Source organism: Protopterus annectens, chromosome 12.part0 (genome assembly GCF_019279795.1).
Source record: "Protopterus annectens isolate FY-2018-M chromosome 12.part0, PAN1.0, whole genome shotgun sequence".
In the NCBI taxonomy this organism is placed as follows: Eukaryota; Metazoa; Chordata; order Ceratodontiformes; family Protopteridae; genus Protopterus; species Protopterus annectens.
Window position 1 is genome coordinate 402438899 of NC_056746.1, and position 18249 is coordinate 402457147.

At 39.6% G+C, this 18249-nt stretch overlaps 1 protein-coding gene across 1 annotated transcript in view; it reads right to left on the reverse strand.

The window, feature by feature from the left end:
* DNAH3 (dynein axonemal heavy chain 3) overlaps window positions 1–18249 on the reverse strand; it is a 2217123-nt gene that overhangs the window by 556715 nt on the left and 1642159 nt on the right. The window contains exon 41 of the mRNA XM_044089509.1: window positions 16783–16886. Coding sequence (XP_043945444.1) covers window positions 16783–16886 — 104 coding nt within the window. The remainder of the gene's footprint in view (window positions 1–16782; window positions 16887–18249) is intronic.

Below are 18249 nucleotides of genomic sequence, written 5' to 3' on the forward strand. Positions count from 1 at the left end.
TTAAAAAAAAAAAAAAACATTAAGCCCCCCTGCACCCCCCACACCCCTCCTACTTTAATATTCTCACTCCGAGGTCGCACTGCAGTGGGGAAAAGGGAATTTTCCCTTATCCGCACTGTAGTACAACTAGCACAACAAGCATACCTATCCGAGAGTGCTGCTTCAGTGAACAGCACTTTTGGTTAAGTATGCTTGGCGATTTATGTTTCACTGGAAAGTGCAGTCGGGGATCTGTACGGATCCCATATATATATATATATATATATATATATATATATATATATATATATATATATATATATATATATATATATATGTGTGTGTGTGTGTGTGTGTGTGTATACATATATGTATATATATATATATATATATATAGATATATATATATATAGATATATAGATATATATATATATATATATATATATATATATATACATACACACACACACTCATACATATATATATATAAACTTCAAAGGGAAATGGAAAAATAAACGGAACCTAAACTGACATTTAGTGCTTTCATTCTTTACTGGTCACCAAGCACATATCCAAGTGTTAAATAAAGTCTTCACCTTTTTTCCAGTGCAGAGAGCTTCTCAGCCAAACTTGCTTATTGATCTACACCTGTATGTTAGGAAATTAAACTTAAGACTTTTAATTGAAGGCATTAGTGACCCTGAAGAGCTCAGCAATACAATGGCTACTGTGCAGGCAGTAGCCCTTCCTAGAAAAAGAAGTTGTTTTCACCCAACTTTACAGAATAACCTACAAATTTTTTTAAAAAGATGTGAACGGGATTTCAGACACACATGCCTTTTACAAGATGCTACAAAATGGTACAACCTTACACCCTCCAAATTACAAGCCCTCCAGAAGCTCACCAACAATAAAGAAATAAGAATCATGAAAGCTGATAAAGGCACGGGGTAGTTCTCATGGAACAACAAGTATATATTTCCAGAATGGAGCCCACCTTAATGAAAGATGGATTTTTCAAACCAGTTGATATTAAATTTTGTAACAAGGAGTATTCTAAAATCGACACACATTTAAAAGTACTTCGTAATGACTCATTATCAGTACAAGAATTTAAGTTCATGTATGTGGATTCTCCATGCCTAGGAAGTTTGTTTGGCATACCGAAAATCCACAAAAATGCTTCAAATCCCCCTTTCTGCCACATCATATCAAACAAAAAAAAAACAAAAGTGAAAAACATAGCTGAATATGTGGATCTGGTTCTTAATCCAATAGTAATAAAGTTCTTTCTCAAGTACTCATGGGTGTTTTTAGACCAACTATTTCAGAACAGATTTAACCTACTACTTAACATACTCGGATATGGGAGGCATCATCCGGCCCCATCTCATTGATGATGGGTCTCTCTTTCGCCGGATCCCATCCTCGGACAACTACACTAATACACTCACTAAGTCTTCTCATTGGCTGGGCTACTCCTATCCCAGGGATGCACTACACCCATCCCAGATCTTGTTTTTGTTCCTTTACACACCCATGTAATCACAGTATAATTGGACTTGGAGAACCCACGTGAATAAGATGGAGAACCCACCAATGAAGATCTCGACGACGTAAGGTTCCGTGATTATCTTGAGTAGGACCATTGAAGTTCCAGAGTTCCTGATAAAACCACAAGGTGAATGTAAAAATTGTCGCCATGTGAAGTCTGAAAGTCTGAATGGGACAGTTGTAGGATCCGGGCGGGGCCCCAACGGTGGAAGCAGGATTTGGGGGGGGGGCTTGTGAGGGGAGGAGGGATTTGACTTGGATCTCTTTAAGACCTGAATTCTGCTTGGGGCCCTGCCAGACACACAACAGTAGCACCAGTCTCAATCTTGGGACGGGGTGGTGTGGTAAAACTGTGGCCGGCAAAGCCATGGCCCTCTAAGCCTCCTCGCGGCCCAAAGGCCGGACCTCCCTCCAACTGGAAGAGGTCACTGGTCTAGAGGCTACCATACTGGAATGCAGTGAGCTGGCGTCTGAGAGACTAGGCACCACAGCCAAGCCCAACCCAAAAGGACCCCCCGCCCGCCCGCTGGGAGCAGTACATACCAAACCCCTGAACCGGAGAACAGGGTAGAAGCACAGCGAGAGTCGAGAGGTAAGGGGGTCTCTGCGACCAGAGTGGGCTCCACATTGCCCACCCACCACTGGCTCCAAACGGCTCAAGAGGTTGGAGGAGCTAACTGCCTTCTGGTCACCACTGATATAGAAGCATTGTATACAAGCATTCCAAATATAGAAGGCATCAACATGGTACATCTTTTCTTAGCTAAATATACAGGTTTCTACTCAAAGTCAACACCATTTGTGATCTCATTTTCATTGTACTCCATAATAATTTATTTTATTTTAATGATAAATAAGATGGTCCCAGCTTTCGCAAATCTAGTAATTAGTATGTGGGGGAGGGAAACCTTTCCATTTTTGCTAGGATTTTAGCATACAATGCTATATCACCATTATAATGACAATATCTTTTTTGTGTGGAAGGGCAACAAAGATGACTTGATTACCTTTGTTCAGAAAATAAATGACAGTGTAAGATTTCTAAACTTTGTAGTCTCAGGCTGTGGGAGTTTGGTTCATTTCTTGGACATACTCATATACCTTAACCAAGACACAGGTACATTAAGCTCAACTATCTATAGAAAAAATACTTACCATAATAACTTTATTGACTTCACCAGCCAACACCCTCTTTTTATGAAGCGTAATATTGCCAGTGTGCAATTCATAAGACTTCCACAGCTGGTAAGTGATGATGTGTGCTTGCAAAAAGAAGCACTGTTCCTGCAACAACTGTTCCTGTTGAGAAATTACCCTAAACTTCTTACTGAAAAATTAGACTTGAGGTTTCCACAGGGTGATATACTTCCCACCCATTTTACTTTCTGGTTTTACCCCAAGACTAGAGAAGCTACACTTGAGCCGGATATCAACACGACCCTGAGTTTCCCTGTGACAATCTGACATGCAGTTGATTAAGGAGATTCTAACCGTTAACTGGGACATTTTACACAGCAACCAGGCTTTAAATGCTTCCTTGGGTAACTCCCCTTCTTTTTCTTATAAAATACAACTGCAGTAATTGTATGGTTTGCAGTTTCATTCACACAGGTGATCATTTTGTCTTTAACCATATCAACTACAAAGTACTCTTTTCCTATTATTTTTATTGTCATTGCAGTAATGTAGTTTATGCTGTGAAATGCAGCACATGCTTAAACTTCTATGTGGGGAAAACTAAAAGAAAACTTTCTGATCGCATTAACGAGTATCTTACTCTGATCGGTTCAAAACACGAAAATAATGCATTGACTAAACACAGCATTGTATGTAACCTTTTCTCCCACTTCACTTTTTTGTCTTGGAACAGGTTGAGGACTATTATGGAGGCAGTGACTCATTTTTACAGTTAAAAGAATTTAAGTGGCAATTGCTTCTTAATGCAGAAGTGTCACCTGGTCTGAATGGGAATATTAACATTCAATGTGCTTTGAGGTGGTTCTCTTAACCACCTCCATGCTTTTCATTCCTGGTTTAAGTGTTACTGTTTAATTAATGGGTACTGCACTTTAACACCTAGTCACAGGTCTATTTAATGAAAAACAAATACTGGCTATTTCCATGGTGATTTAAATGCTCTCTCTTTTTATTGGGTTACAGTTCTTGCTACCTTTGTAATTTTCTCTGTTTAATGGCATCATTTTCATTTTACCTACATTCTGATGAAGTTCTATTGACCAATAAAGAAAGAAAGCACTAAATATCAGTTTAGCCTCCATTTATTTTTCCATTTGCCTTTGAAGTTTACTTAGATGTAAGGTTTGTTTCTTCTAGTTTTTTGGTTTTATTTTACACACACACACACACATGCATATAGCATTTTCTGTTAACAAACTTGCTTTGACAAATTTTCCTTTTACAATATTCTAATGTTTAGAATGCATACTAATATAATACTCTAAATTTGCATTTTTAAAAATTCTAGTTTTCAGTTATCTCCTTTCTCATATACATGTAAATCAAAGAAGTTAAAACTTTTAACTTATGATTTGGCTATGAAATTAAAAAAAATATGAAACTCTTTTCAAATACAGAGAAAATTCATCTAACAACTCTTTTGTGGTCCTCCACAGAATAAAAATATTATCAGTAAGTAATTATAAATAACTTTTTGTACTAAAAAACTTCGATTTGTGAACAAATCCTTTTTCCTACTGATTCATGAATAAATGAGCACAACTGGGGCCATTCCTGCCCACATTGTCATTCCCATCCTCTGCTAAAAGTCATCCCCAAATTAAATAAAATTAAAACTTAATATAATGTCCACATTTTCTGTTATTAATCTGATTTTTTTTTTAATATTTGGTTATCTCATACAATTATTTCTTATCCATTTCTAAGCCAAAATTATTAGGTGTGATAGAATATAATGTTCTGATATATATGGTAACCAGATAATCATTAGTATTAGATAAAGCTCCCCCGGTTTGATCTATGAAATAAAAATTTTCTCTAACAGATGCAAAAGAAAATACTATTTTAAAAATCATCTTGCCAACATAAATAGCCATTGTTTCAGTTTTACTCTCACCACTGGTTACTACTTGCCTCGGTGGTGGGTCATTAATATATTTATAAACTTTAAGTAAGCCAGAATTGTTAACTGATGTGCAGAAAAGTCACTCTAATAAAAGTTTTTTTAATTCATTCCAATTACACCCTCAGTCAGTTGTTCCTCAGTAAAATAGTCTATCCAACCATATGCCCCAACAATCATGGCCCACTTTATTTTCACATAATCATTCCTGTTATTCAATACTGCAATCTTTTTAGACTTACATAAATAGTTTTACTCAAAATATTTAGGGCCCCGACTTTGTCAGCATTAGTAACAATAATGTTTTCATTGTTTTGTAATGGTTCTAAATGTTCAGATTCATTTTTATTCACACTACAAAACTGACTTTTCTCAGTTTTTCAGTCACTGAATGCCTTATACCATTTATCGTAACCATGAGAACCTCTAGCTCTGGAACAAACTAAACTGAAAGAGCTGGATTATACAAACATATTTTGTAAAACTGAGTGTCAGTTTCAGTTTTATAATCATCACAGTTAATTATACAGTACAAATTCAATTTCCAGACATAATCTTGAACATTGTTTACAGCCTTCACTAAATCTGCTCTTCCCTGGAACAAAAGACCATCTGTTGCTTAAAACACTACTTTTGCATTTAAAAACATATAAATAGATAAACTGATCATTTGAAATTGTTTTTTTTTTCTTGTTCCTTCTTCTTTCATACTGATTTAGTTGTGGGTACTGTAGCTTTGGTACCTGAGCCTCCACTTCTGCACAGGTCCATTCTCCAGTCAATGAGTCTTGGTAAACCAATGTAACCTGGCATTTTTGAAAACTCTGCTGCCTAGGCAAATCTGATAACTGTTCTAACTGGTTAACACGATGTTTGGCAAATCTAGGTAAGTGTACAACCTTGTTGGGACCTCTGACTGGTAGAAGGTACAACAAGATGAGAATATGAATCAGTTGCATTGTTTTCCATATCTTCTGTATTATTCAAAACATCCTGGGGAAAATGCTTGTTAGAAAAAGTATAAACAGCATTTCCTGCATAACCATTACTATCCACACTAAGTTCCTTGGCACCCTTTCTGAATTTGGCCTTAAAAGTCATATCTTCTTTGCCAGTTGCTACATAACTTGACTACAACTCAACCTTATCTGGCCTTGGATTAGTAAGTATAGATATTAGTAACAGGCATAGTAAAGTGAAATTCAGAGTGCAATTGTTTAGCAGAAATAAATAACCTTTTTAAATATCATGTAGCACAACTGATGTGTGCTGTTAAGCTGTACTGAACTAATTTTCTACTGCTCCATCTAGAAATTTGGCCCATACAGCCAAACATAATAGAACTTAAGAGTCTTTCAGATGGTATTAGCCATCTCTGCAGTACAGAGTTTTGGCATGTAATTTATCCCAGATAACCTAAGGTTAACTAAAGCCTTTGGTACTGAAGAAGCTGACTGGAGGTGAATGGCAGTGAATGGCTAATATCAACTCCCTCACCCCTGAGCAGAGCTGTTAGCAGTCTCACTTCAGGAGTCCCATATGAAATATGCCTTAGAAGTGCAGCTCCTGCAGCTGAAACTCAGAGTAGAATGAGCTTGAAGACTGCAGTGTTTTCAAGGGAGTACCTATACAGGAGGACTGGGCTCAGTACAGTAGGCATCAGGCACCGGACTACACTGTCTGAGCAACAGCAAGAGGGAGGAGATGTTAGAAGAATTCAAAAAATAAAACCTCCACTGGATGATGGTGACAGCAGCTGTGATTTGACAATCTCATTGATATCATATAATTGTAGGAAGGGAATGGATTTACTGGAAGAGTTTGAGTTGCACACAGAAAAGTGCAATGGTTATCATTACTGCCTCACAGCACTTAGCTGTGTGGTTCGGTTCACAGCAGGCATGCCTTCTGAGCAGTCTGTTTGTCCTCCAGTCATCCTTCTGGTTTTTACTGGATATTCTGGTTTCTTCTTCTCACATTGCAAAGTCATTCCATAGGTAAAGTATGTATGTATCCTGCAATGGACTGGCATCCCATCTAGGAGTATTCTTCTGCCTTATACTCAGTGAGTGCAATGATAAGTTCTGGCCCAGCAATGAGCCTGCATATGATAAAGAAGGAAAGGAGGTATCACAGGATGAATGCAAAGAACATTTGATATGAAATATGATTCAGAGATGATACCATTTTGGTCATATTTCTTAAAAAGAAAGCGAATACAACATTGTATAGGCATTACAGTAAGGAAACTAACGTGTCTATATTTTAGTAGTTTTCATCCATTTTAGATAAAGGCTGTTTACATAAGCTTAAATTCTTCCTTAAGAAATATAGCTTGTGCCATTAATTTTCAGATGGGAGGAGATTAATACTGCTGTTAATATATTTACAGAGAGGGAGAGTGGGGACATAACTCTCAACCTCAGAGTAAGAAATCTAGACAAAGCCATAATGAATGGGGGGGGGGTACAAAGGTCCAAAAACAGAGACAATTTTTAATTACTGCTCTTACAAGCTTAGAATAACAGGTTTTGCATTAGCATTAATTAAGGATATGAAGTTGTAAACTCACATTTCTGTCATTATTTCCTGACTTCAGATCTCAATGATTTGTCAATGATTTGTCGGAAAAGTCACCATCCAGTGATCCCAGCCCAGCAGAGGTAAAAATATGTGTAACATGAACATTTTGGGAATGTCCATGTATGTGTAGGATAGAGAGGATAGATTCCTAAAATATTCTACGTTTTCTCTGGCACTACTAGATAGGAGCGAATAAACTTTAGGCCCACTTTTGAAGTAGAGGACATATAGCTCTATTTGAAGTTAGAAAATTTGCTTCAGAGCTCTAGTTCTTATGCCTAGGAGGAACGTCTGGCAGTCCTTTGAGAGGTAAGGTATGGAAATAAATAAAATAACCTTGGTGTATTTATCGTGATATCAATACCCGTGGGTAATTAAAATCCAATTCTCAATTAAATCCAAAGACCTTCCCTCCCAAAGGTGCCAATGCAGCTGAAGGATCTGGCAGCTGGAAAAGAAAGGAAATTGGGCCTGTTTACGAAAGTGACTGGCCCCCTGCCCCTCCTCAAGACTGTGCTGGTGAACCCAACTCTTCATTCTCTGAAGGAACTCTGACTGTCCCCTCCCCAAATCTAGATCTCCCCTTCTACTATAAAATCAGAGAATCGATACGCTCCACCCCTTTAGCAGGCCAATTACTACTAAACTTGAGGCTGAACTTGCAAAAATCTTTACTTTTCTGCATAGACTTAGCCTTGCTTCTCTCTTCACTTCAAGACTGACCAACAGAACAACCAAAACAACACTTAGATGCAACATCAAAATCAAACTTCTAACATGGTCAGCCCTGATCCGGATCCCAAGCCAGGCGTGCCTGCGAAAGAACTGAACCAGTGCAAGCCCACTAGAAGAGGCCTGCAAAGCATCAAACACACTAAAAAAATGCTTACCCACCTCCACAATTTTTGAAAAAAACAGACCAAAAACAAGAGGCAAAAATTTGGGCATTCTGTGAAAATCTGGACAGTTGATAGGTATGAGTGGGGATGTTTTGCTGGTTTGAATACACAGAGGGGATACAGAAATCTGCTGTACTATAGACAGATCCTTGTTATGGAAAAGTTGCCCAGAATAGTGAGTAACAGTAAGCATAATGTGGAATAAACCTGTACAATCTGCATAGTGACTGCATAAAAATATTATTAGTCAAAACTGGCACATTCTGTATTAGGGTTACCACCTGTCCCACTTTGCGAGGGACAGTCCCTCTTTGGGCGGTTGTGTCCTGACCAAAAATATTAAAAATGGCAAATGTCCTGAGATTGTAGGACATAATTATGTCCCATATTTTATGTAATAGTTGCATAAAATAGTTATTTCTGTATCTAAAATACCTAAATGTAACAAGAAACAGAATAAGCAACTAAACTGCTACAAGAATAAGCTTTTATTTAGGCAAAAAAGTAAAGTTCTATCCTTTGTACTGACCGTGGGTATGTGTCGGCCTGTAAAATCTGATGTGTGTCCCGAAAATGTCCCACTATGGCCATTTGAAAAGGTGGCAACCCTATTCTGTATTCAAAGAAAGAACAGGTGGTGTTTTATTTAGGTGCAGCTACTAAGTTTAGTAATATCAAAAAATGTGTAAATTCAAAGGCTATTTTGCCACATATTTAAAGTGTACTTCATTACAAGGACCATTTCTCATTTTGAGTCTTAAAATATCCATATCCTGATTGTTCCACAATGAAAGGGCCTGTCACACATTCAGTGTTAAGAATTTTTGTAACTTCTAGCCATCATAAATAATGCTGAATCATATTAATCAAAATACATAACGTTTTATTTTTTTAACTTTTATTAATATATACAGAGTATAAAAACAATTATATAGTATAAACAGTCAATTAACATCACAAAACCAGAATTAACAGAGACAAGTACAAATGTTGAAAATTTTTGAGAAGCCTGAACTGTAGGACTAACAAACAACTAACCAGAATAACCTACTGCTAAAACCTACCCTACCCTACATAAAAAAACTATTGTCAAACTATATACAAAAATAATACATAAAGAATATCTAAACTGCAGTATATGATGTCTCATCCAGACTACATAAACAATATAAGTAATAAGATAGTAAGAGAAAAGATTACAACATAGAATATAAGAAAATGAAGAAATAAATGGGCCGTTGTATTCAAGCTGGCACCCAGGAATGTCATATTTTGTGAGGGTACTAGTTTTGATTTCTTTTCGTTTACTGTGTACCCCAGGCAACTTAGAAGATGTTTTACAAAAGCCAGATGTTGTAAGAGGATGTCCTTGCTTTCTGCTTGGATGAGGCAGTCGTCCAGGTATGGGTATATTTGAATTCCTCTTTGTCTGCAGTATGCAATTACTGGTGCCAGGCATTTTGTGAAGACCCTGGGTGCAGTAGATAAGCCAAAGGGCAGTGCAGAGAATTGGTAATGGGTTGAACCTGCAATGAAACGGAGGTATCTTCTGCAACTTTGTCTGATAGGGACATGCAGGTATACCTCCTTGAGGTCCAACATTACTAGCCATGCTTTCTTGCCCAACATGGGAAGAAGCTGCTGTAGTGTTAGCATCTTGAATTTGGGTACTTGTAAGAAGGTGTTTAGAACTGAAAGGTCCAGAATTGGTCTCCAGGCATTGTCCTTTCTGGGAACTAGAAAGAGTCTTGAGTAAAATCCTTGGCCTTGCTCTCGAGTAGGTACAAGTTGAATGGCTTTCATGTCCATGAGAGCTGTATTTTGTTTTTGTGCCTCTGCCCATTGATTTTGTGGCAGGTTAGGCATACCTCTTTTCATTGGTAAGGTGTGGAAATGGAATCTGTATCCTCACGAAATTATGTCTAGGACCCATTTGTCCTTTGTGACAATGTGCCATTTGACTGAAAAAGTGCGAGTTTTCCTCCCAAGGGGGCTGTCAAGAGAGTGTTGCTTGGCCAGATGAGGTGCAAGTCATTGAGTTTGCCTTCTGGTAGTCTGGGACCTGTCTTCTCCTCCCTTCTGTGTTGCAGTGCCCCATTGTCAAGGTTTGTACTGGGCTTGTGGTTGTCCTCTGCCTCTTGGACGTCTGTATTTACCCCTCTGTGGTCTGTCAGTAGCTGGAAAGGACCAATTTTTTGTTGGCCAATTTCTGCTGAAGCGAGGGGGGCAGTACCTGTAGAAAATCTTTGACTGTCTGCATAGATTTTGCCTTATCCTCCATTTTCTTTAAGACTTCTTCTGCTTTAACTCCAAAAAGAACATCCTGTTTTAAGGGAGCATCTAGAAGCTTTGCTTTAACATGATCAGGCAGAGTTTGTCCCTTTAACCAAGCATGCCTACGTATAACAGACCCAGTGACAGCTGCTCTGCAGGAAGCCTCCAAAGAATCAAACCCACATTGTAAAGTATGTTTGCTCACCTGTTCAGTTGCATGCAAGAGATCCTGCATTTCTTTCAATTCAGACTGTTGAGGGAGTGTGCTCATTTTTTGTTTTAACTGAGACATTAGAAATTGCTGGTATTTTAGCATGTGAAATTGGCAATTTAGTGCCCTCATAGCAGGAGTGGCTGAGGTGTAAACCTTTTTCCCCCACCTGTCCAGTGCTCTGGAGTCCCTTTCGGAGGATACAGGATTTTTTGCCATAGAAGCCTTAGCCCCTTTGGGACACTGGGAGATGGTCTCTGGATCAGCAACAGGGCTTTTATAAAGGAATTTGTGGGAATCAGGCACTCTATAGTATCTGTCAGGTTTGGCTGGAGCAGGAGGCAGAGAATCTGGGTTCAAACTGGATTCTAAGTAAACATCATCCACAATGTCTAAAACTGGGGGGATGGCAAGTGGTCTGTGCTGGGGGAATAAAAGAAACTCTCTGAGCCTTTTCTTTGAGTCAGAGTAGTCCTGACCTTCCCAGTGAAAATGTTCCCTCATAGTGTGTAAAGTTTCCCCAAAGGAGTAGTCTTCAGGAGGAGAAGCTGAGGGAATAGAGTCCTCAGCATCAGAATCTTCATAAGGGGAGAAGGAGTAATCTTGGTCCTCAGAGGAGCCTGAGGAAATAGACACTTGTTCAGAGGAGGCATAATCTTCCTCTTGTCTAGGCCTTTTGTCGGGTGGGGGTTGGGAACCCCTGATTAAAGAGATCAAATCTTCAGCCATTTTGAGCATCTGTTTCTTAGGCATGGGGCCTTGAACTGGAGACTGAAGTGCAGTCTTTTTAGGTTTAATAGGAGTCTTAGTCTTAGGATATGTGTTTATGGTGAGCATCATCGGTCTGAAGACACCTTCAGAAACCAAAGGTGTTTCCTGCAGCACCGACATCTTTATCAGCAGTGTCATCGGTAGAGGCTAAACAAAAAGGCTGTGTCGGCCTAGTACTCTACACCAAAAGCTCCGAAGCGGTCTCGGGTTCCAGATCTGCGGTAGTCAGGGGCTGCATCGGAGCCTCACTGAAGACCGGTGAACCAGAGACCGGACCAGCCGAGGCCTCGGAGTCTGGCTTGGGTCTAGGCTGTCTGTCCTTATCCTTGCATTTTTTGTGCACGCTGGTAGTCGGTTGCTCCGACAGCATAGTGATTTAAATTTTCTACCGAAGTAGTGTCGTGCGAAATCAAAGCATCTTTTTATAGTACGCTTATTAAACCTAGCACAAAAATGACAACCAGTGACGTTGTGGTCTGGGCCTAGGCAAGGTATGCAGTACGAATGAAAATCCTTATGAGGTATTTGCTTCCCACAAAAAATACAATTGTTAACTTTTTCTGACATCGGCCTGAGGCAAGAAAGGTTTCCTCAATGGGGTACTTAGCTTTATTGAAGACTTCGGATCTGAAATTCGACTTCGAAAATCTCAGGAGTCGGCCGACCAGCACTTGCGAACTGCTTCTGCTTCGGGCACCACGCGGCAAGAAAGACTGAAGAAAATGGCGTCGGATGCATTATATATACCCCTGGCGCACTGACGTCAGGGAAGAAGCGACAGCAACCGACGCTGGACCAAGACTTTGGAATTCCGGCCGACTGCGGGACCGCCTGATGACAGAATAACCCAAGTGTGATGACTGCAGCAGGGTAACATGATGAACATCAAAGGGGCGTCCTATGGTGACATGAAGAGACGTCAACCACCACTGGAGATCTTTCTTGCAAAAGCTCGTAATCAATATAGTATGTTCCATGGGAAGTTCCTGGTAAGACCACTGAGTGAAGAACAGCCACTGAAGAATCCGCATATGCATTCTTGCTAATAGTATGGCTAGGATTGCTGCAGCCATCAAACCCAATACTTTCAGAACTTCAAAAGCTGGTGCTCTGTCTTTCAATATCAATGTGCTGACATGCTGATGAAGAAGGAAGACTCTTTCGATTGGTAGCCTTAAAGTGGTGGTTGAGGTGTCTAGCTCTGCTCCAATAAAAATGATATGCTGCGATGGCGACAAGGCAGACTTTTCTGAGTTGACTGTAATGCCTAAATGATTGCAGAATGACAGAGTGTACTCCCTTGCCTGAATCAGTTGAAGCCTGGTGGTGGCGGTAAGGAGCCAATAGTCTAGGGACGGAAACACCTGGAATCCTAGACGTCTTAGGTGAGCCATGACCACTGCCATGCATTTGGTGAACACTCTGGGGGCTGTAGTGAGACCAAAGGGCAGGGCTCGAAACTGATAATGATTGGCTCCCAGCTGGAAAAGCAGGTGATCTGTGGATGGGCTGGCCATTTTTATGTGGTAGTACACATCCTTGAGATCTATCGAGCACATCCAATTGTCTTTCCCTAAGAAGGGAAGTATGGACTGCAGCATAACCATCTGGAACTTCTCTTTCTTCACATATTGATTGAGTCTGCTGAGGTCCAAACTGGGTCGCTAGTCCCCTGTTTTCTTTGGAACCAAAAAGAACTTTGAGTAAGTTCCGGATCCTGTTTGGTCTGCTGGGACTGGCTGGATGACTCTTTTTTTTTTATCAACTTGTGGACCTCTATAGTTGCTTGTTCCCTGTAACTGGGTGGAACGTCCAGGATTCTCCTTATGGACGGGGGGGGGGGGTGGCGAATGGTATGAAGTACCCTCTGGAAATTATACTTTGTACCCAGCTGTCTTTTGTTATTTCTTGCCAGGCATCTGGATACAAAGATAAGCGACTCCCGACTGCCTTCAGGGCAGGACAGTCGGGTAGGGTTGACCAGAGAAGTGATCTCTGTCACCCTGATGTTGTGGACCTCCTCTGTCGCGAGGGTGGCATCTTCCACTATTACTCCCTCCTCTGCCCCTGGAGGGGGGGTTCACCATGTGTGTCCTGAAAGGCTCCTTGGGCTTTCCAGAACCACATTTTTCTTCACCTTTGGTCTTTGGGATAAGGCCAGGTAGGGGTGGAAAAACAGACTCTGACGACAGACAGAGTCTTTCCCTCCTGTTTACACTTGGTCAGAGTTTCCTTCACTTTAGGCCCAAAAAGGGATGAGCCATCAAAGGGGGTGTTTACGAAGGATGATTTAAAGGGCTCTATGAAGGAACACAAGCGCATCCAGGAATTTCTTCTGAGAGCGATTCCTGTACCCGCTGCCCTACTCATTCCATCAGCTACATAGGATATGAGATGCATGGATGAATTGACAATAGAATTTAGGGTAGCAAGCTGGGCAGCAACTTTGTCAGAGGCCCCTGCAGCTATTGTACCCTGAAGAGCATCTCCCAACTCCTTAAGGAGATCTCTTTGTAACCTAGTGAAATGGGTTAAGTACTTCAGTGAGTGGAGAGCAAAAGTCGCTAAACTAAACATGCATTTCCCATATCTATCCATGATCCTAGACTCTCTATTAGGAGAATTTATAGACGAGGAAGTCTTAGACATTTCCTTTTTGGTGGCCGCCGCCACCACCATGGCATCAACAGGGCAGATGCCACGGCAAATTAGATTTGGGATAATTCCCAGTGCATCATGGGATACAGGCTTGGCCTCGAGCTACTGGAAGACTTTGCATACGGCCGTACCGGAGCCAAACCCATCAGTCAAGAATGAACGGCGAGATTGAACAACTGCACATTTTGTTGAGACTGTTTATTTTGTTTCTTACCAAAACTGGATGAAAGGTTACAGAATCCCTTAGAAAATTTGGAAAAGGCGGGATGAAAAAATCTTACAGACTCCCCTGTATAAACTTACCTCTTTCATCACACTTTTTGATAACCTATGCAGCAGAGGAAACAAAAACCAAATCTCTGTCCAAAGCATCTGGCAGGTTCTGAGAAGGCAGTGAGGCAAATCTCCTCATAACAGTACCAGTGGCCATAGCCCTGGAAGAAGTATCAACTGAGTCAAACATGCCCACTGTGAACAATGAGTTGTGACTTGTAAAATGGAACAATTTACATTATTTAAAGCCAATTTTTTTCTCACAGAAAAACTGCAGACAAAACAGTCCTCACACTAACACATAAAATAAACTTTAACATAAGAGCCTGAAAATTCAAAATTCTGAAAATTAAATTTGCAGAAGCATACACTTTACTTCTATACTTATCAAGTAATATTCTCATCTTTATCAGAAAGAGTACAATTGAAATTAACCAAGTGTTTAGCAGCAGTAGGATTAACTAAAGCTATAGCTGCTGGGTCAGGTTTGGGAACAGTATAAAAAAAAACTTAAAAGATTGTAGAACTTTATATATTCTATCTGCCTTTTTAGGGCAGCAGGTTGGCTATCAGGAAAATTGCAGACAGTGCAGACACACACACACACACACACACACACACACACACACACACACACACATATATACACATATACACACATATACACACATATACACACATACACACACACACACACACACACACACACACACACACACACACACACACACACACACACACACACACACACACACACACACACACACACACACACACACACACACACATCACCCAAAGCTGGCAGAACTGGAGGAATAGGTGAAGGTTCTGGAAATTTCTTCTGTAGCAGTACATAATATTTTTTGAGGGACTGAGAAACTTCAGTGTTCTCCCATTGAAAAGACTGGCACATTCTGGAAATAGTCTCAGAGAAAAAAAACACCCACAAGGACAATCAGAAACTGAGCTCTCCTCTGAGTTTGAATCTTGAAACTGAGGAGAAAACCCTGAATCTGTCCATTCATCTTCCCGTCCAGACTCAGAATCTTGAATCTCTTCAGGAAAATAAGTATTCTCTTTCTAATAGCCTGATTTAAATCCTGAGCCAGACCCAGTAAACTATTCCTGTCTAAGAAAATTTGAGGAGGAGTAGATACATGTTTAGTTCACTGTTTCTTTTTGATAGGAATAATGGGGCCAACAGTATTATTAATGGCAACAACAGCTTCACCAGGGATGGGCACAACATTCTGGCCATACAGAGAAGTCGTCCCTGTTCTTTCTCCCAGTACCAACTAGACTGTCTCTCACTTACCCATTGAGGGGACCCCACTGGCCACATTGGATGTAGCTAACCCCTGGTCCACTGTGGCTGTAAGTGCTACATCAGAGGGATCCGGGTAAAAGATGAGAAGTTTGGGGACCAAGCTATGGCAAGAGGAGAGTTGCCCTTAGTGGTAATTTGCTCCAATGTCAAGCCACAAATTGTGCTGTTTTCCCCAGGGAAAACAAGTATCAAAAGCCAGTAAAAAGTTAAAGTCTTTAAAAGTCACTTTTCATACAAAAACAAAGTAAAAAGCACTTTTACACATGTAGTCTCTTCAAAAAAGAAAAATAAACACTTTCTTCACAGAAAAAATAGTTATCAATTACTTTAAACAACTGTTAAACTGACAAGAAATGATTGTGCTCCCATTTACAAGTACAGTGGAATCTCATGACACCCAATTAAAACACAAACTCTAGCTGAAAAATAACTTTCTTAAACAGAAAAGTACAATAAAATAATCATTTTTTAATGTGGAAAAGTTTTCCTCAAAGGGATCTTATCTGCCCCACAAAGGAAGAGCATGAGCTGACTGTTGATCCTTGAAAGCCCGTAAAAGAATGCTCTCTTCCACAGCAAGAAAACTCAGAAGGGCTTGGCACCCAAACCTGACCTTTTAGTCAGCTCATCTAAAGCCAAGTGATGGTTTGGGTGCATGGTAGGTGCTTTGAAGCTTTGGAAGCTGGCTGGATGTTATATCCTTGGCAGGATATAACCCATATAGCTAAGGCTACAGCAGCAATGATGAATAAGGTGAACATCTACACATTTTGGAGGTAGGCATAGTTGTGTCTCTTTTTTTAATAGTTTTGTCTTGTTTAGCCTGCAGGCTAACCATTTAGTTATTTAGACCAATGCTTTTATGACACTGAAGAGAATAGAATAAGTACAATGATGAATGCCCCTATGTCAGTGGTTAGTCTTATGACTGAAGACAGAATGCCATTCAAGACAACTAGCTATAAATAAGCATTGACTCATCAGAGCTTAACATTCTGATGGACTGTACATCTGTCAGAAAAAAATACAAAAAAAAAATACAGCCAGCAGTTACATGAAGCAGTTCAACTAATTGATTTTCTGTTCCATTTCATGCTATAAGCAACTGTCACACCAGCAAGACATAATGCAGACTAGTTTACTAAGTATTACCTTGGCTCCGGCAGGAATAGATAACTCTTCTTTGGTGATATAATCAATCCAGTTATTCCACTGTCCACTGCCAGCCTTGTAGAAGTAATAGTCAAACACAGTTCCTGATAATAAATAAGGTAAATTTTACCAGACATGCAAAACTACACATTATTCTCACCAGTTGCAGTTACAAAAAGTAGTTTATAAACTAACTTCTGTGTCAGCATCAAAATGTCTGTTTTATTGTATGGGCTTACTTATAGTACATACTATTAACCAGCTGCATCGATTAACTGTGCGTAGTGTGCTCCAACCTATGGACTGTCTGCAAAGCTAAGTAAGTCAAACACACTATTTATTTATGTCATATTTTGGTTAGGGAACAGGCCTAGTGATCATTTTCATCAATGACCCTGACCATAAGGCTAGAACGCACACCTAAGTAAAATATAGAACAAAATATATAATATCGAAATTTTTTTTATCAGACACATATAGGCAAAAAATAACACCATGCACTATTAACACTGCAGTACTTTACAGAGGGCAAGAACATTCCCTTGATATTTCCTCTCCGGTTCATGACATGGAGCAGAAGGAAGTAAAATGCATCACCCAGTCTAACACTCTTCAAAGGGTTAGTTAGCCATAGTGCACACCATGTTTGGTCAATCGGCTTCATATTCTATTAGGATGTGAATAAAAAAAATCTTATAAAATATGACATTTAATGAAAAGTAGAAATCATCATGGAAGGTTACATAAATGAGATATGAGTGGTACCCATCAAGTCTTCCTAGTCCCTAAAGTGGAGACTGTGGCTAGAAATGTTCTCCTATGCTCCCTATAGGCTGGGTACTGCTTACGATCTCTAAATGTGTACAACTTGGAGATGCTATTTTTCCTTCTACCGACTTTTTTTTTTTATTTCAGTTGCACAGCTACTAAATAATTACTGACTAAACAGAATTCCTATTAACCAGAAAATACTTCTACTTTCAGAATGGGTAATTAACTACCACCTGAAATATGAAATCAATTCATAACTTTAACTCTTCTAACAGTAAAAAATATAAATCTCAAATGGAAATTTACACCACCATTGGATATCATGAACCTACGTACCTGTTAAAGTGCACAAAAGTTTAGAAATTTCTAATGTATTAAATCATAAAATCCTATGCCTACTTCACAGCTACCTTAATGAAGTTAGATAACTACCTTCCCTCTTTTTTTGATGTTTTAGCAGTTACCACTTGCACATTTGTGCCTTAAAGGACTACTACGGTTAAAAAAACCCGTCACCAGTGCTAAATCTGACATGAACAATACATGCACCAAGCAACAACCTCTGCACATGCAAAATATAAATTACAAAAATAAACAAAAAAAAACATTGTTTTTTGTGGGGAATTAATCCACCTGCAAATCACACCCCCTGCTAATTATATATACTAACTCTGAAATTACACAATCCTGGGAAAG